General features: G+C 43.3%; 1 protein-coding gene across 1 annotated transcript in view; it reads left to right on the top strand.

Moving 5' to 3' along the window:
• LOC137297165 (SCO-spondin-like) overlaps positions 1–16,715 on the top strand; it is a 77,455-nt gene that overhangs the window by 38,174 nt on the left and 22,566 nt on the right. The window contains exons 21-32 of the mRNA XM_067829178.1: positions 193–459; positions 590–778; positions 9,489–9,620; positions 10,229–10,495; positions 10,626–10,814; positions 11,730–11,861; positions 12,154–12,348; positions 12,470–12,736; positions 12,867–13,058; positions 13,959–14,117; positions 15,601–15,744; positions 16,211–16,276. Coding sequence (XP_067685279.1) covers positions 193–459; positions 590–778; positions 9,489–9,620; positions 10,229–10,495; positions 10,626–10,814; positions 11,730–11,861; positions 12,154–12,348; positions 12,470–12,736; positions 12,867–13,058; positions 13,959–14,117; positions 15,601–15,744; positions 16,211–16,276 — 2,199 coding nt within the window. The remainder of the gene's footprint in view (positions 1–192; positions 460–589; positions 779–9,488; positions 9,621–10,228; positions 10,496–10,625; positions 10,815–11,729; positions 11,862–12,153; positions 12,349–12,469; positions 12,737–12,866; positions 13,059–13,958; positions 14,118–15,600; positions 15,745–16,210; positions 16,277–16,715) is intronic.

Genomic DNA, 16,715 nt, shown 5'->3' with positions numbered 1-16,715 from the left:
CGAACCTGACCACCCGATCCCGTTAGTCGACTCTTACGACAATCAGGGGTTGCTGAAGATCAATTGTAACCCTGATCTTCACGGGTCGTGTTGGACATTGTTGAGTGAGTCGAAAGTTGAATGGACACTCAAATTTCTAAGTTTTTCCAAAAGTCTGAATTAAATGGTCAGTTACCATTTCTACATCTCCAGGTCAGGTTGCCATAGTTTCCGGTGTGAGCGACACTCAGGTTGAAGCAGGAGGTCCTATCGTGTTGTCTGCGCAGCTAAATCAACCAGTCGAAACCAACTGGCAGTGGCTGAAGGACGGCGTTCCCGTGTCCCAGGATTCTCGGAACGTGATGACACGAAACGGAAACGTCTACCGCTTGACCAGACTCCAGGCTGCCGTTTCCGACACCGGCAACTATACCTTCATCGCGGGAGGGGCAACATCGGATGGATCGGTGACGGTGTATGGTACGTAGCCTGTCTGTGTTAGGTGTAGTGTAAGGTCGTTACAGGAATCGGTTGGATGTTAGAGTATGGCCAGCTATTTCCATCTTGCCCCACCCAGCGTCTCATTATATATTGTCGTTTGCTGCCACAGTTAACGGAGGCTGGAGTGAGTGGTCGTCGGTGACGAGGGCGTGCAGTGCCACGTGTGGCCAGTCTGTGAATGGGACGGACACGAGGACACGGACATGTACCAACCCCGTTCCAGTGAATGGCGGCAGGGTCTGTTCTGGAAACCCACTGGACACTCAGATAGTAACCTGTCAAGTACCTACATGTGAGAGTAAGTAACATCGTTTTCAACAGAACACTCAAGTAAAAAGTTACCCTCTTTAAAATGTAGTTAATGATAGAAGACATTATATAAACCTAAAGTGTGCATCTCACGATATATTGGGTCATCTCTTGTTTTCCCAGAATAACAACATTTGAGGCTTTTGTTCTGGAGAGACGGGTTTTACTTTTCGTTAGTAAGACCGCTTCCCAGGGTTTACTTTTCGTTAGTAAGACCGCTTCCCAGGGTTTACTTTTCGTTAGTAAGACCGCTTCCCAGGGTTTACTTTTCGTTAGTAAGACCGCTTCCCAGGGTTTACTTTTCGTTAGTAAGACCGCTTCCCAGGTTTTACTTTTCCTAACTTTATATGAACATCAACATTCAAATGATACATGAGTGTTTGAAATCAACTGGAACGTATCGTTCAAGATTAAAGTCACAATACGAAGGATTTCCGAAGCGGGATTAGAACCGCAATTCCCCCATCCGTAGGCAGACGCTCTAACGCACGGCCACCTGCGAGTGGAGGGGTTAAATTATCTACTTATAGTTACTGTCATTATATTGATTTTACGCGCGCTTCAGTTATTGTCATGTAGCTTCATTAAATGATCATCTACATTGTAATTATGAATCATTGACGCTTTATATGTTAGAGAAAACACTTCTCCTCGGTTTTGAAAGACAATGTAAAACTATTGGGGTCGGGAAATCCCCCCCTCTCCGGTTTTACGTTGTCTACCAAACCTCGGAGGTGTGTTTTCTCCTATACTACACACACATCCCAGTTATATCACACCCAGTTGATGTTGACACTGCCTGTACAGATGTATCACAGCCTTACTAAACACAGCTGATGTTGACACTACTTGTACGGATGTATCACAGCCTTACTAAACACAGCTGATGTTGATACTACTTGTACAGAGGTATTACAGCCTTAGTAAACACAGCTGATGTTGACACTACTTGTACAGAGGTATTACAGCCTTAGTAAACACAGCTGATGTTGACACTACTTGTACAGAGGTATTACAGCCTTAGTAAACACAGCTAATGTTGATACTACCTGCACAGAGGTATTACAGCCTTAGTAAACACAGCTGATGTTGACACTACCTGTACAGAGGTATTACAGCCTTAGTAAACACAGCTGATGTTGACACTACTTGTACAGAGGTACTACAGCCTTAGTAAACACAGCTGATGTTGACACTACTTGTGCAAAGGTATTATAGCCTTAGTAAACACAGCTGATGTTGACACTACCTGTACAGAGGTATTACAGCCTTAGTAAACACAGCTGATGTTGACACTACCTGTACAGAGGTATTACAGCCTTAGTAAACACAGCTGATGTTGACACTACTTGTACAGAGGTACTACAGCCTTAGTAAACACAGCTGATTTTGACACTACTTGTACAGAGGTATTATAGCCTTAGTAAACACAGCTGATGTTGACACTACCTGTACAGAGGTATTACAGCCTTAGTAAACACAGCTGATGTTGACACTACTTGTACAGAGGTATTACAGCCTTAGTAAACACAGCTGATGTTGACACTACTTGTACAGAGGTATTACAGCCTTAATAAACACAGCTGATGTTGACACTACCTGTACAGAGGTATTACAGCCTTAGTAAACACAGCTGATGTTGACACTACCTGTACAGAGGTACTACAGCCTTAGTAAACACAGCTGATGTTGACACTACTTGTACAGAGGTATTACAGCCTTACTAAACACAGCTGATGTTGACATTACCTGTACAGAGGTATTACAGCCTTAGTAAACACAGCTGATGTTGACATTACCTTACAGAGGTATTACAGCCTTAGGAAACACAGCTGATATTGATACTACCTGTACAGAGGTATTACAGCCTTAGTAATCACAGCTGATGTTGACATTACCTGTACAGAGGTATTACAGCCTCAGTAAACACAGCTGATGTTGACACTACTTGTACAGAGGTATTACAGCCTTAGTAAACACAGCTGATGTTGATACTACCTGTAGCTGTGATACTACCTGTACAGAGGTATTACAGCCTTAGTAAACACAGCTGATGTTGATACTACCTGTACAGAGGTATTACAGCCTTTGTAAACACAGCTGATGTTGACATTACCTGTACAGAGGCATCCGAGCCTTAGTGAACACAGCTGATGTTGATACTACCTGTACAGAGGTATTACAGCCTTAGTAAACACAGCTGATATTGATACTACCGGTACATAAGTATCAGAGCGTTAGTAAACACAGCTGATGTTGACACTACCTGTACAGAGGTATTACAGTCTTAGTAAACACAGCTGATGTTGATACTACCTGTACAGAGGTATCAGAGCCTTAGTAAACACAGCTGATGTTGACACTACTTGTACAGAGGTATTACAGCCTTAGTAAACACAGCTGATGTTGATACTACCTGTACAGAGGTATCAGAGCCTTAGTAAACACAGCTGATGTTGACACTACCTGTACAGAGGTATCAGAGCCTTAGTAAACACAGCTGATGTTGATACTACCTGTACAGAGGTATCAGAGCCTTAGTAAACACAGCTGATGTTGACACTACTTGTACAGAGGTATTACAGCCTTAGTAAACACAGCTGATGTTGATACTACCTGTACAGAGGTATCAGAGCCTGAGTAAACACAGCTGATGTTGACACTACTTGTGCAGAGGTATCAGGGCCTTAGTAAACACAGCTGATGTTGACACTACCTGTACAGAGGTATCAGAGCCTTAGTAAACACAGCTGATGTTGACACTACTTGTACAGAGGTATTACAGCCTTACAGAGGTATTACAGCCTTACTAAACACAGCGGGTGAGTGAGTGAGTGAGTTAGTATTTAACGTCACATCGGCAGTATTGCAGCCATATCGTGACGAGAACGATTAATTATAAAAACACAAATGAATTACTAGCACGGACATTGTAAAACCCTGTCAACGAAGGACAGTAAAACTGACTAGAATATCACAGAATAGAATATAAAACTAGTGAATAGACCTAAAACAATGTATCTATGGAGGACATTGCGTTACAGGAAATACCTACGTGGCTGGATAACCAACAAAAGACGATGTCGTATTGGCCAGTGGCAAGATTATTATACAATTCAATAATTTCTATTAAAAGTGGATGTTTACAAGATATATTTTTAATAGCCTGAAGGCAAGAAAGAGAGTCGGAATAGATTATATATTGTTTACGTTTAGGGTGTCTTTGAATATATTTAAGAGCTGTTAGTATGGCGTTAGCTTCAGCTGTAAAAATAGAACTGTTATCTGGTAATCGAGATGATATTGTTCTGGATCCAGTGACAGTGGCACAAGCCACTGCGCCACCGTCCTTGGACCCATCTGTAAATAAGGATTTATAATTGCTATATTTATGTTTCAGTTGATTATATTCTTGTTTATACTGTAATTCATTCGTTTCTGATTTTTTAAAAGTCGTTAATGTTAGGTCAACTTGTGGCCTAACAAACTGCCAAGGAGGAGAAGAAAGAAGACGGGAAGGAGCTATGTTTTCCAGTTCAATACTGGCAGCAGAAATAAGTGGTTTTATTCTTAAACCAAGAGGCGGAACGAAAGAAGATTTCTTTTTGTATAAATCCTCATACAGGGGATTGAAAACACAGTTATATGCAGGGTTAGACTCATTTGAATATAGTTTTGTTACATACTGTAAAGCTAATTTTATACGTCGCTGCTCAAGAGATGGTTCGTCAGCCTCGACATACAGGCTGTCAAGAGGTGAAGTTCTAAAGGAGCCAAGACAAAGTCTTAGACCTTGATGATGGACTGAATCTAATAATTTTAAGTTGCTTTTGCAGGCTCCACCATAAACAATGGAGCCATAATCGAGTTTCGAACGCACGAGAGATCGATATAGATGGAGAAGGGTAGCTTGATCCCCTCCCCATTTTGAATTTGAAACCACTTTCAACAAGTCAAGTGCTTTCAGGCATTTAGTTTTAAGTGATTTAATATGCGGTAAAAACGTTAAGTGTGAGTCAAAAATGAGACCCAAGAACTTAGCTTCCTTCACAACTTTAATTGGTGTGCCATCTAGAGATAGTTCAGGGTCTTTATGTGGTTTATATTTACGACAAAAATGTATACAATTAGTTTTCGATTTAGAAAATTTAAAGCCGTTTTCAAGACACCATTTATTAATCTTGTTTAAACATAACTGTAGTTGTCGTTCAATGGTATTCATATTTTTACCACGACAAGAAATATTAAAATCATCCACAAATAATGATCCATCAATTGAATCGTTTAAAACTTTTGATAAACTGTTTATCTTGATACTAAAAAGTGTGACTGACAAAATACTGCCTTGTGGAACACCCTGATCCTGATTGTAATGATCAGACAGGGTAGAACCCACGCGGACTTGAAATTGTCTGTTATTTAAAAATTTGCATATGAATTCAGGCAAACGACCTCGCAAACCGAAATCATGTAAATCTCTCAAAATGCCATATTTCCAGGTTGTGTCGTATGCCTTCTCGAGATCAAAAAAGATAGACACAGCGTGTTGTTTGTTAATTAGTGCGTTTTTAACAAATGAGTCTAAACGCACTAAGTGATCGACAGTACTTCTGTTTTTACGGAAACCACATTGTATATCTGTGATAAGGTTATTAGTTTCCAAATACCAAACAAGTCGATTATTTATCATGCGTTCCATGGTCTTGCAAACACAGCTTGTTAATGAAATCGGACGATAATTGGACGGATCCGTATGATCACGTCCAGGTTTAGGTATTGGTACTACTATGGCGTCACGCCATGACGGAGGAAAGTTACCCGATGTCCAAATATCATCAAAAATATTTAGGAGAGTTTCTAGGCAGGATTCTGGTAAATGCTTCAGGAGTTGATAATGTATGTTATCAGCTCCAGTAGCAGTGTCATGAGCCTGATCAAGAGCAGTATGGAGTTCATGAATAGAAAACGTTTCATTATAATCTTCCCCATTATCAGAATTGAAATTAATAGTTTTCTTTTCTTGCTGTTTTTGATACTGCTGGAATTTAGGTAAATAATTAGAAGAGGAAGAGTGTTTAGCGAGGGTTTCGCCCAGTTTATTTGCGATATCTGATTTATCAGTAAGTAACTGATCTCCATGTTTAAGATGATGGACAGTAGATTTAGTGCCTCTACCTTTAACTTTTTGGACCATGTTCCATACCTTGGACATGGGTGTCCGAGAATTTATTTTAGATACATAATTTTGCCAAGATTGGCGTTTGTTCTGTTTAAAAGTACGCCGTGCTTTAGCATTTAAAATTTAAAATTTATTTAAATTATGCACCATAGGATGGCGACGGAAATAATGTTCTGCCTTTTTCCTTGCCTTCCTAGCTTGTTTGCAGTCATCGTTGAACCATGGTTTTCGAATATGTGGAACTGCAGAGGACGTTGGTATACACTCATCAGCTATGGAATTCAATGCATCAGAAAAGCATTTAATAGCATCAGGAACGTCAATAAACCGTTCGGGTTTAAGTTTTTCAGCACACAGTGTTTCATATAAAGCCCAGTTAGCCTTTTTAAAATTCCGCCTTGATGATGGAGGAACATCAGATGGAGTTACAGACTTTAGGATAGTAGGAAAATGGTCACTTCCACAGAGGTCATCGTGAACTGACCATTCAAATTCATTTAGTAGTTCTGAATTTGTAAGTGACAAGTCGAGAGCAGAATAAATTCCTGTACCAGGGTGTAAATATGTGTTTGAACCGTCATTATATAAGCATAAATCGTTATCTGAACAGAACTCTTCTAATAGTTTACCTTTAGTATTCGTAGTTGTACCGCCCCAGAGTGGGTTGTGGCCATTCAAATCTCCCATAATAATACACGGTTTGGGGAGTTGATCGTAGAGGGTTTGAAGGTCGGTCCTCTGAAGAGTTGTAGACGGTGACACATACAAAGAACATAATGCCTTTACCTTTGCCTTTAGCAGTTTGTTGCACGTTACACAACAACTGAGACCTTGTGGTAGACTGAGATAACAAATTTTGATCACGATCTGGCTCTGGCTGACTTTGAGACGTGCCAGGAAGTGGCTCAGCAGTTTGTGTAGATATTGCAGGTGCTAAAGTCTGTGGGGAATCAGTGTTCACCCACGTCAAATCTGTTTGACAGCCTGAAGTTGATCTGGTTGCTTTATTCGTCGCCTCAGATGATGTCTTAGTTTTTGAAGCATATGTTTCTGTTAATTCAGATCTCTGAACAAGCTGTTTTGCCTCTGAAAAACTAATATTTTGAGTAAATTTCAGTTTGTTGATCTCCATCTTCTGCTTCCATACTGGACACTCTTTTGAAAAAGAGGAATGGTCTCCTGAACAGTTAGTGCATTTCTTATAACTACTGTCACAATCTTCTGTTGTGTGTGTCTTCTCACCACAGTGAGCACACACAACAGACAATGTGCAAGTATTGACGCCATGCCCATACTTCTGGCACTTGAAACATCTCGGTGGATTCGGAATATATGTTTCCACTTTGATATGACAGTAACCAGCCTTTATCGATTTAGGAGCAGTCGGAGTAGAGAAAGAAAACAAATAGGTGTTTGTTTGTTGGATCTCATTGTGTTAACGGGTAGTGAAACGTTTTACATACAACACACCTTGTTCCTTCATCTCTGAGGCAATATCAATTTCCAGCATATCAGCAAAAAGGCGGTCTCGGTCTCTCACTATGCCTTTGCTGGTGTTAAGCGTTCGGTGGGCAGAGACTGATATGGGAATGCCAACAAAAGATTTAGTTGACAGGAGGTTATTTGCCTGTTGTCTCTTACTACATTCAATAAGAAATGAACCTGTACGCAAACGTCTAACATTTTTAACATCTCCTGCTATATGCCTTGTACGCCTTTTGAAACAGCAAAAGGGTTCAGCTTCAAGGGAGTCTTGTCAACAGTCTCAAGTACTATAAAACGTGGCCAATAGTCAATAGATGTGGACGGTCTTTGATCATTAACATCAGGATCCGTGTCAAGAGGACGTTTTTTCTTGGTCATAGGGGTTTCGTAAGCCATAGTTAGTGTTTTAAGGTTCATCATCCGAGCTCCCCACCCACCACGGAGTATCACAAGGACAATGTTAAAAACAAGTGGGTCTCCAACTTGCAGCACCAAGGATACTCGGATGATATACTCCAGCAGAAAAGTTATAAATAGCTAATCCACCAGATTGGCCCATGAGCCACCGCCTTCTGGCATAAGACTCTAGGCAAAGAGCAAAACATCACATTGCAAATCATTGACATCTGATATGTATAAATGTACCGAGTCCAAATGTAAAACATTTTCAAATTAAACGTACATGTTTAACGTACATGAGTGACGTACAAGTCCATACACAGGGCTTGGCGTGACCAGCCGATTGATAGAATCGGGCCGATTCTACCACCCGTCTAGGTGAAGTAAGGGTCGAAGTGGTGTGTTGAGCAACAGGAACACGGTTCAGGCTCCTACTGCCCTCAACCACCAGACTACCGTCCTCCACCGACACGGGACGCAACCCACGGCAAACAGGTTGCCCAATTGCAATGGGGTGCTATGGACCTAGTTGACCCGGGTCCACACGGGGGTTTGAACGGCTCTTTGCGTTACCCAGCACCCACCACGAGGAGGTGGCCGTTCACGGGTGCCTCAGAGCCTTAGTAAACACAGCTGATGTTGACACTACCTTACAGCGGTATTACAGCCTTAGTGAACACACCTGATATTGATACTACCTGTACAGAGGTATTACAGCCTTAGTAAACACAGCTGATGTTGATACTACCTGTACAGAGGTATCAGAGCCTTAGTAAACACAGCTGATGTTGACATTACCTGTACAGAGGTATCACAGCCTTACTAAACACAGCTGATATTGACACTACTTGTACAGAGGTATTACAGCCATAGTAAACACAGCTGATGTTGATACTACTTGTACAGAGGTATCAGAGCCTTAGTAAACACAGCTGATATTGATACTACCTGTACAGAGGTAATACAGCCTTAGTAAACACAGCTGATGTTGACACTTCTTGTACAGAGGTATTACTGCCTTAGTAAACACAGCTGATGTTGATACTACCTGTACAGAGGTATCAGAGCCTTAGTATACACAGTTGATCTTGACACTACTTGTACAGAGGTATTACAGCCTTAGTAAACACAGCTGATGTTGATACTACCTGTACAGAGGTATCAGAGCCTTAGCAAACACAGCTGATGTTGACACTACTTGTACAGAGGTATCACAGCCTTAGTAAACACAGCTGATGTTGACATTACCTGTACAGAGGTATCAGAGCCTTAGTAAACACAGCTGATGTTGACACTACCTGTACAGAGGTATTACAGCCTTAGTAAACACAGCTGATGTTGATACTACTTGTACAGAGGTATTACAGCCTTAGTAAACACAGCTGATATTGATACTCTCTGTACAGAGGTATTACAGCCTTAGTTAACACAGCTGATGTTGACATTACCTGTACAGAGGTATTACAGCCTTAGTAAACACAGCTGATATTGATACTACCTGTACAGAGGTATCAGAGCCTTAGTAAACACAGCTGATGTTGACAATGCCATTATACGGCTGCCACGGAGGGTGCTTGCATATATGGACAAGGAAAAATTGAAATCAGTTTTAAATTCTCGTGTTCTAATTGTTTAGATTCCTGCGGGTTTGTCAGCCCTGACCCAGACAACCCTGAAGGCTTCATCGTGACAGTGGGCAACATCAGCCAGAAATTGTCCTGTACTGCCGGGACCTCCTTCAACCCCACCAGTTGTCTGTGTGACCGAGGTAATGTTCTCTACGAACCTGAGGGTTGACAAGATCAAGCATGCTACCCAGCAGAGCTTGGTCTCCCTAGACATAGTGCATCAGTAAAATGTAAAGGTTACGTTACTTAATCGTTTGTGTTTATTTCTGACGTTCTTTCATGCATATTGAATAAAGTAATAATACACACCCTTTATCCCTGTGGTTAACGTACACCAAGAATTAACACATACACATAGTAAGAGTACAAATACAGTTAGTGTTTGGTTCAGCTCAGTGGCTCCTGACATTCATACCGGTATTAATCCCGTAGTGAACGGCGGCTGGGGACCATGGTCTGCATTCAGGAGATACTGCTCTGGGACTTGCGGATCTGTTTCCGGCATTCAGAACAGAACTAGGGAATGCAATAACCCACCTCCTCGTAATGGCGGTGCTCAATGTGCAGGCGAATCCGTAGATCAGGCAGTTGTCACGTGTTCCCTGACACCGTGTTCAAGTAAGTCACGTGATAGTCCAGATTGATATGTATTCTTAATTTCACGTATAACAGTATTGCAATAAAGAAGCACTTGCTTGTTGTGTCGGTTTCCATGTTAAATGGTCTTTTCCCATTTCTACATCTCCAGGTCAGGTTGCCATAGTTTCCGGTGTGAGCGACACTCAGGTTGAAGCAGGAGGTCCTATCGTGTTGTCTGCGGAGCTAAATCAACCAGTCGAAACCAACTGGCAGTGGCTGAAGGACGGCGTTCCCGTGTCCCAGGATTCTCGGAACGTGATGACACGAAACGGAAACGTCTACCGCTTGACCAGACTCCAGGCTGCCGTTTCCGACACCGGCAACTATACCTTCATCGCGGGAGGGGCAACATCGGATGGATCGGTGACGGTGTATGGTACGTAGCCTATCTGTGTTAGGTGTAGTGTAAGGTCGTTACAGGAATCGGTTGGATGTTAGAGTATGGCCAGCTATTTCCATCTTGCCCCACCCAGCGTCTCATTATATATTGTCCATTGCTGCCACAGTTAACGGAGGCTGGAGTGAGTGGTCGTCGGTGACGAGGGCGTGCAGTGCCACGTGTGGTCAGTCTGTGAATGGGACGGACACGAGGACACGGACATGTACCAACCCCGTTCCAGTGAATGGCGGCAGGGCCTGTTCTGGAAACCCACTGGACACTCAGATCGTAACCTGTCAAGTACCTACATGTGAGAGTAAGTAACATCGTCTCCAACAGAACACTCAAGTAAAAAGTTACCTTCTTTAAAAAAAGTGCAGTTAGTGATAGAAGACATTTACACACACATCTCAGCTATAACATGTGCAGTTGATATTGACACTACCTTTACATAGGTATCACAGCCTTACTAAACACAGGTGATGTTGACATTACTTCTACAGAGGTATCACAGCCCCACTAAACACAGCTGATGTTGACACTACTTGTACAGAGGTATCACAGCCCTACTAAACACAGCTGATGTTGACACTACCTTACAGAGGTATCACAGCTCTAATAAACACAGCTGATGTTGACACTACTTGTACAGATGTATCACAGCTCTCCTAAACACAGCTGATGTTGACACTACTTGTACAGAGGTATCACAGCTCTCCTAAACACAGCTGATGTTGACATTACCTTACAGAGGTATCACAGCCTTACTAAACACAGATTATGTTGACACTACTTGTACAGAGGTATCACAGCTCTACTAAACACAGGTGGTGTTGACACTACTTGTACAGAGGTATCAGAGCCTTAGTAAACACAGCTGATGTCGACACTACTTGTACAGAGGTATCACAGCCCTACTAAACACAGCTGATGTTGACACTACCTGTACAGAGGTATTACAGCCTTAGTAAACACAGCTGATGTTGATACTCTCTGTACAGAGGTATCAGAGCCTTGGTAAACACAGCTGATGTTGACATTACCTGTACAGAGGTATCAGAGCCTCAGTAAACACAGCTGATGTTGACACTACCTGTACAGAGGTATCAGAGCCTTAGTAAACACAGCTGATGTTGACAATGCCATTATACGGCTGCCACGGAGGGTGCTTGCATATATGGACAAGGAAAAATTGAAATCAGTTTTAAATTCTCGTGTTCTAATTGTTTAGATTCCTGCGGGTTTGTCAGCCCTGACCCAGACAACCCTGAAGGCTTCATCGTGACAGTGGGCAACATCAGCCAGAAATTGTCCTGTACTGCCGGGACCTCCTTCAACCCCACCAGTTGTCTGTGTGACCGAGGTAATGTTCTCTACGAACCTGAGGGTTGACAAGATCAAGCATGCTACCCAGCAGAGCTTGGTCTCCCTAGACATAGTGCATCAGTAAAATGTAAAGGTTACGTTACTTAATCGTTTGTGTTTATTTCTGACGTTCTTTCATGCATATTGAATAAAGTAATAATACACACCCTTTATCCCTGTGGTTAACGTACACCAAGAATTGACACATACACATAGTAAGAGTACAAATACAGTTAGTGTTTGGTCCAGCTCAGTGGCTCCTGACATTCATACCGGTATTAATCCCGTAGTGAACGGCGGCTGGGGACCATGGTCTGCATTCAGGAGATACTGCTCTGGGACTTGCGGATCTGTTTCCGGCATTCAGAACAGAACTAGGGAATGCAATAACCCACCTCCTCGTAATGGCGGTGCTCAATGTGCAGGCGAATCCGTAGATCAGGCAGTTGTCACGTGTTCCCTGACACCGTGTTCAAGTAAGTCACGTGATAGTCCAGATTGATATGTATTCTTAATTTCACGTATAACAGTATTGCAATAAAGAAGCACTTGCTTGTTGTGTCGGTTTCCATGTTAAATGGTCTTTTCCCATTTCTACATCTCCAGGTCAGGTTGCCATAGTTTCCGGTGTGAGCGACACTCAGGTTGAAGCAGGAGGTCCTATCGTGTTGTCTGCGGAGCTAAATCAACCAGTCGAAACCAACTGGCAGTGGCTGAAGGACGGCGTTCCCGTGTCCCAGGATTCTCGGAACGTGATGACACGAAACGGAAACGTCTACCGCTTGACCAGACTCCAGGCTGCCGTTTCCGACACCGGCAACTATACCTTCATCGCGGGAGGGGCAACATCGGATGGATCGGTGACAGTGTATGGTACGTAGCCTATCTGTGTTAGGTGTAGTGTAAGGTCGTTACAGGAATCGATTGGATGTTAGAGTATGGCCAGCTATTTCCATCTTGCCCCACCCAGCGTCTCATTATATATTGTCCATTGCTGCCACAGTTAACGGAGGCTGGAGTGAGTGGTCGTCGGTGACGAGGGCGTGCAGTGCCACGTGTGGTCAGTCTGTGAATGGGACGGACACGAGGACACGGACATGTACCAACCCCGTTCCAGTGAATGGCGGCAGGGCCTGTTCTGGAAACCCACTGGACACTCAGATCGTAACCTGTCAAGTACCTACATGTGACAATGGTAAGATGTGTTACCATGTCATGCCTGTCATGCCATCACGTACAGGTAAGACGTGTTACCTGTGTGATGACATAATGTCCAAGGAAAGAGTGTTACCTTTATGTTGATATAACGTTCAAATTTTATGTTCTTGATAACAAACTGTCTATATTTTTGTCAGTACCTCAAAGTACAGGTAACTCCCTGGAAGATGGTTTGCAACAGCGTCCTCCCCGAATGGGATTGTAAGACTCAGTGACTTGCCTTGCACATGTCAGTCAATTAAATTGCTGGAATATTTCTTAGTTATTGCACCTTGCAGGACATTCTACATGATTGTTTTGATGTGAAACAGGACTGAGCGCCAGCCTTTCTGTCTCTCAGGCTCTTTTGATTATTAACAATAGAAAACTGTTAAAACGTCTCGTGTCTCATATCCGAACCTCTGACGTGAGGTGAAACTTGATGTTAATCTGTTCAAAAAGACCCATCACCTCAGTGTTTGTTAATGTTTACGCAGATGTGTGCGCGTGTGAGCCATATTTTTAAATGCATATGTGCAAGAGTGTTTTGATGTATGCTTGGCTGTGCGCGTGATCATTTGCGTACACGTGCATGTGCAGGTGTGCGTCGATGTAAAGCCTCCCGCCTCATTTCACTACCCATAGTGGGCGACCTGATGTCGCCCCTTCAATCACCGATCTCATGTCACGCCTTCATGTCACCAACGCAAACCACTGTAACCCGTGGGGAGTATTTACTACTCCTGTATCTGCCACCAGCTACCACGGTTGTAAGGATTTTCAACAACAGGTAGCCAATAAACTGAATCTTTGATGTCTTTGAACATTCTGTACCAATTCTGCAAGACTAAATCTTTACTTTAGGAAGACTGTAACACTGTCTTGTCTCTATTGTCAGGTTGGGGAGAATGGTCATTCTGGAGACGGTACTGTTCAGCCACGTGTGGAGGGCAAGTCTTTGGTGTAGAGAACAGAACCCGAGTGTGTCTGACCCAGCCCTGCACGGGGGAGTCGAGTGAACAGAGAAATGCAGTCTGCACCCTCGACCCGTGTACAGGTAGGTGTGATTGTTATATTAATTCCTGGATGTGTGATTGCTGTATCGTCTGCATGTGATTGTTGTACCACCTCCATGTGAGTGTAATTGTTGTACCAAGTGCAGGTATGTGAGTAATTCTTGTACCACGTCCAGGCATGTGTGATTGTTGTTGAGGCTGCCACCAATTGCTTTTAATACCTGTCTCAACGTAAACTTCGACCAGTCACGCCTCAGAATGAGGATATGAATTTGTCGAAGTATTGTCGAGGTTTCAGTGTGAGGCTACGAACGTGGCAAAGTGTTTTCCATATCTCTGCTTGGGAATACGAACATGCCCACGTGTTGTCCATGTCTCAGTATGAGGCTGTGAACATGCCCACGTGTTGTCCATGTCTCAGTATGAGGCTGTGAACATGCCCATGTGTTGTCCATGTCTCAGTATGAGGCTGTGAACATGCCCACGTGTTGTCCATGTCTCAGTATGAGGCTGTGAACATGCCCACGTGTTGTCCACGTCTCAGTATGAGGCTGTGAACATGCCCACGTGTTGTCCATGTCTCAGTATGAGGCTGTGAACATGCCCATGTGTTGTCCATGTCTCAATATGAGGCTGTGAACATGCCCACGTGTTGTCCATGTCTCAGTATGAGGCTGTGAACATGCCCATGTGTTGTCCATGTCTCAATATGAGGCTGTGAACATGCCCACGTGTTGTCCATGTCTCAGTATGAGGCTGTGAACTTGTCCACCTTTTGTGCATGTGTCAGTGTGAGGCTACGAACTTGTCCACGCGTTGTGCACGTCTTCATTGTGAGACTACCAACCTGCACACGTGCTGTCCATGTCTCAGTATGCGGTTAAGAGTACCCGCCACTCCGTTTGAGGTGTTAAGAAGGATACTCTGTAAACGATTTCAAAGGAGATCCAATGATGGCAGAAAAGTCGACGTCCTAGTCGTTTAGAAGTTGCGTCGAAGATGAAATATATAACTTTATGGATGACAACTTCTTCTTGTTGCATACAACGTTTACGTGTCATAAATAAGAAGTCGACATCTGTAAAGTTGTATGTTGTGTGTTGTATGTAAGTAGGGATCCGATACAATTCCACAAGCTGTCTTACATCACTGGTTCCCGTGGCTTCCTGTCTATCTTGCAAGTGTTTGTGACGGATGCCCCACATGGATCATAATACGCTCACCTTATCACGTTCATCTTGTCACATTCATCTTGTCACACTCACCTTTTCACGCTGACCTTGTCCCGTTCCCTTTGTGATGCTCACGTTGTCATGCTCACCTTCTCACGCTGGCCATGTCACACTCACGTTGTCATGCTGACCTTGTCACATTTGCCTTGTCACACTCACTTTGTCATACTCCCGTTTGCCTTGTCCTATCTACCTTGCTGGTGGTGATGCATACACGTCTGAGTATTTGAGTCAAAGTGAAATTGTTAAAATGTCTATTTTGATGGAATGGCTTTGACGATTGTATTTCCAGGTCCATGCAGTACCAACAGCCCAGACCCAGACAACGCGTTTGGTTACATACTGAGGACCAGCAGCGCCACCTACCGTGTTAACTGTCCGGGAGGGAACTTATTCAATCCCATCACTTGCCTCTGCGACACTTCAAATCAATTAGGTAACACAGACCTTAGCATAGACTTCACACACACGTCACCATCTTATGACCACCAGTACCTTCACACACACGTCACCATCTTATGACCACCAGGTACTGTGGACCTGTATATGTCCTACGTACCTGTCTATATCCTATTTACCTTCACACACACGTCACTGTCTTGTCATCATCTTATGACCACCAGGTACTGGGGACCTATCTATTTACTACATACCTGTCTATATACTACATACCCTCCTACACACGTCACCATCTTGTCACCATCTTGTCAGCACCAGGTGTTGACTATATATCTTCACACACACGTCACCATCTTGTCACCATTGGTGTTCTAGGCAGGAGACACACAGGTCTGTTTAGTGTTCTAGACAGTTGACACAGGTCTGTTTCGTGTTCTAGACAGTAGACACACGGGTATGTTCCATGTTCAAGGTAATAGACACATGCCTGTTTCCTGTTCTAGGCAGTAGACAAACAGGTCTGTTTCCTGTTCTAGGCAGTAGTCACACGGGTATGTTTCGTATTCAAGGTAATAGACACAGGTCTATTTCGTGTTCTAGGCAGTAGACACACAGGTCTGTTTCGTGTTGTAGACAGTAGACACACGGGTATGGTCTGTGTTCAAGGTAATAGACACAGGTCTGTTTCGTGTTCTAGGCAGTTGACGCAAAGGGATGTTTTGTGTTCTGGGAATTTACACACAGGTCTGTTTCATGTACTAGGCAGCAGACACACAGGTCGGTTTCGTGTTCTAGGCAGTTGACGCAAAGATATGTTTAGTGTTCTAGGCAGCAGACACACATGTCTGTTTCGTTTTCTAGGCAGTGGACACACTGGTCTGTTTCGTGTTCTAGGCAGCGGACGCTAAGGTACGTTTCGTGTTCTAGGGAATTTACACACAGGTTTGTTTCGTGTTCTAAGCAGTTGACACATAGGTATGTTTCGTGTTCTAGGCTGCAGACACACAG

The sequence above is a fragment of the Haliotis asinina genome, chromosome 9 (genome assembly GCF_037392515.1).
Source record: "Haliotis asinina isolate JCU_RB_2024 chromosome 9, JCU_Hal_asi_v2, whole genome shotgun sequence".
Taxonomy (NCBI): domain Eukaryota; kingdom Metazoa; phylum Mollusca; class Gastropoda; order Lepetellida; family Haliotidae; genus Haliotis; species Haliotis asinina.
Note: the sequence above shows the minus strand (reverse complement) of the source record. Positions and strands in the feature narration are given on the sequence as shown.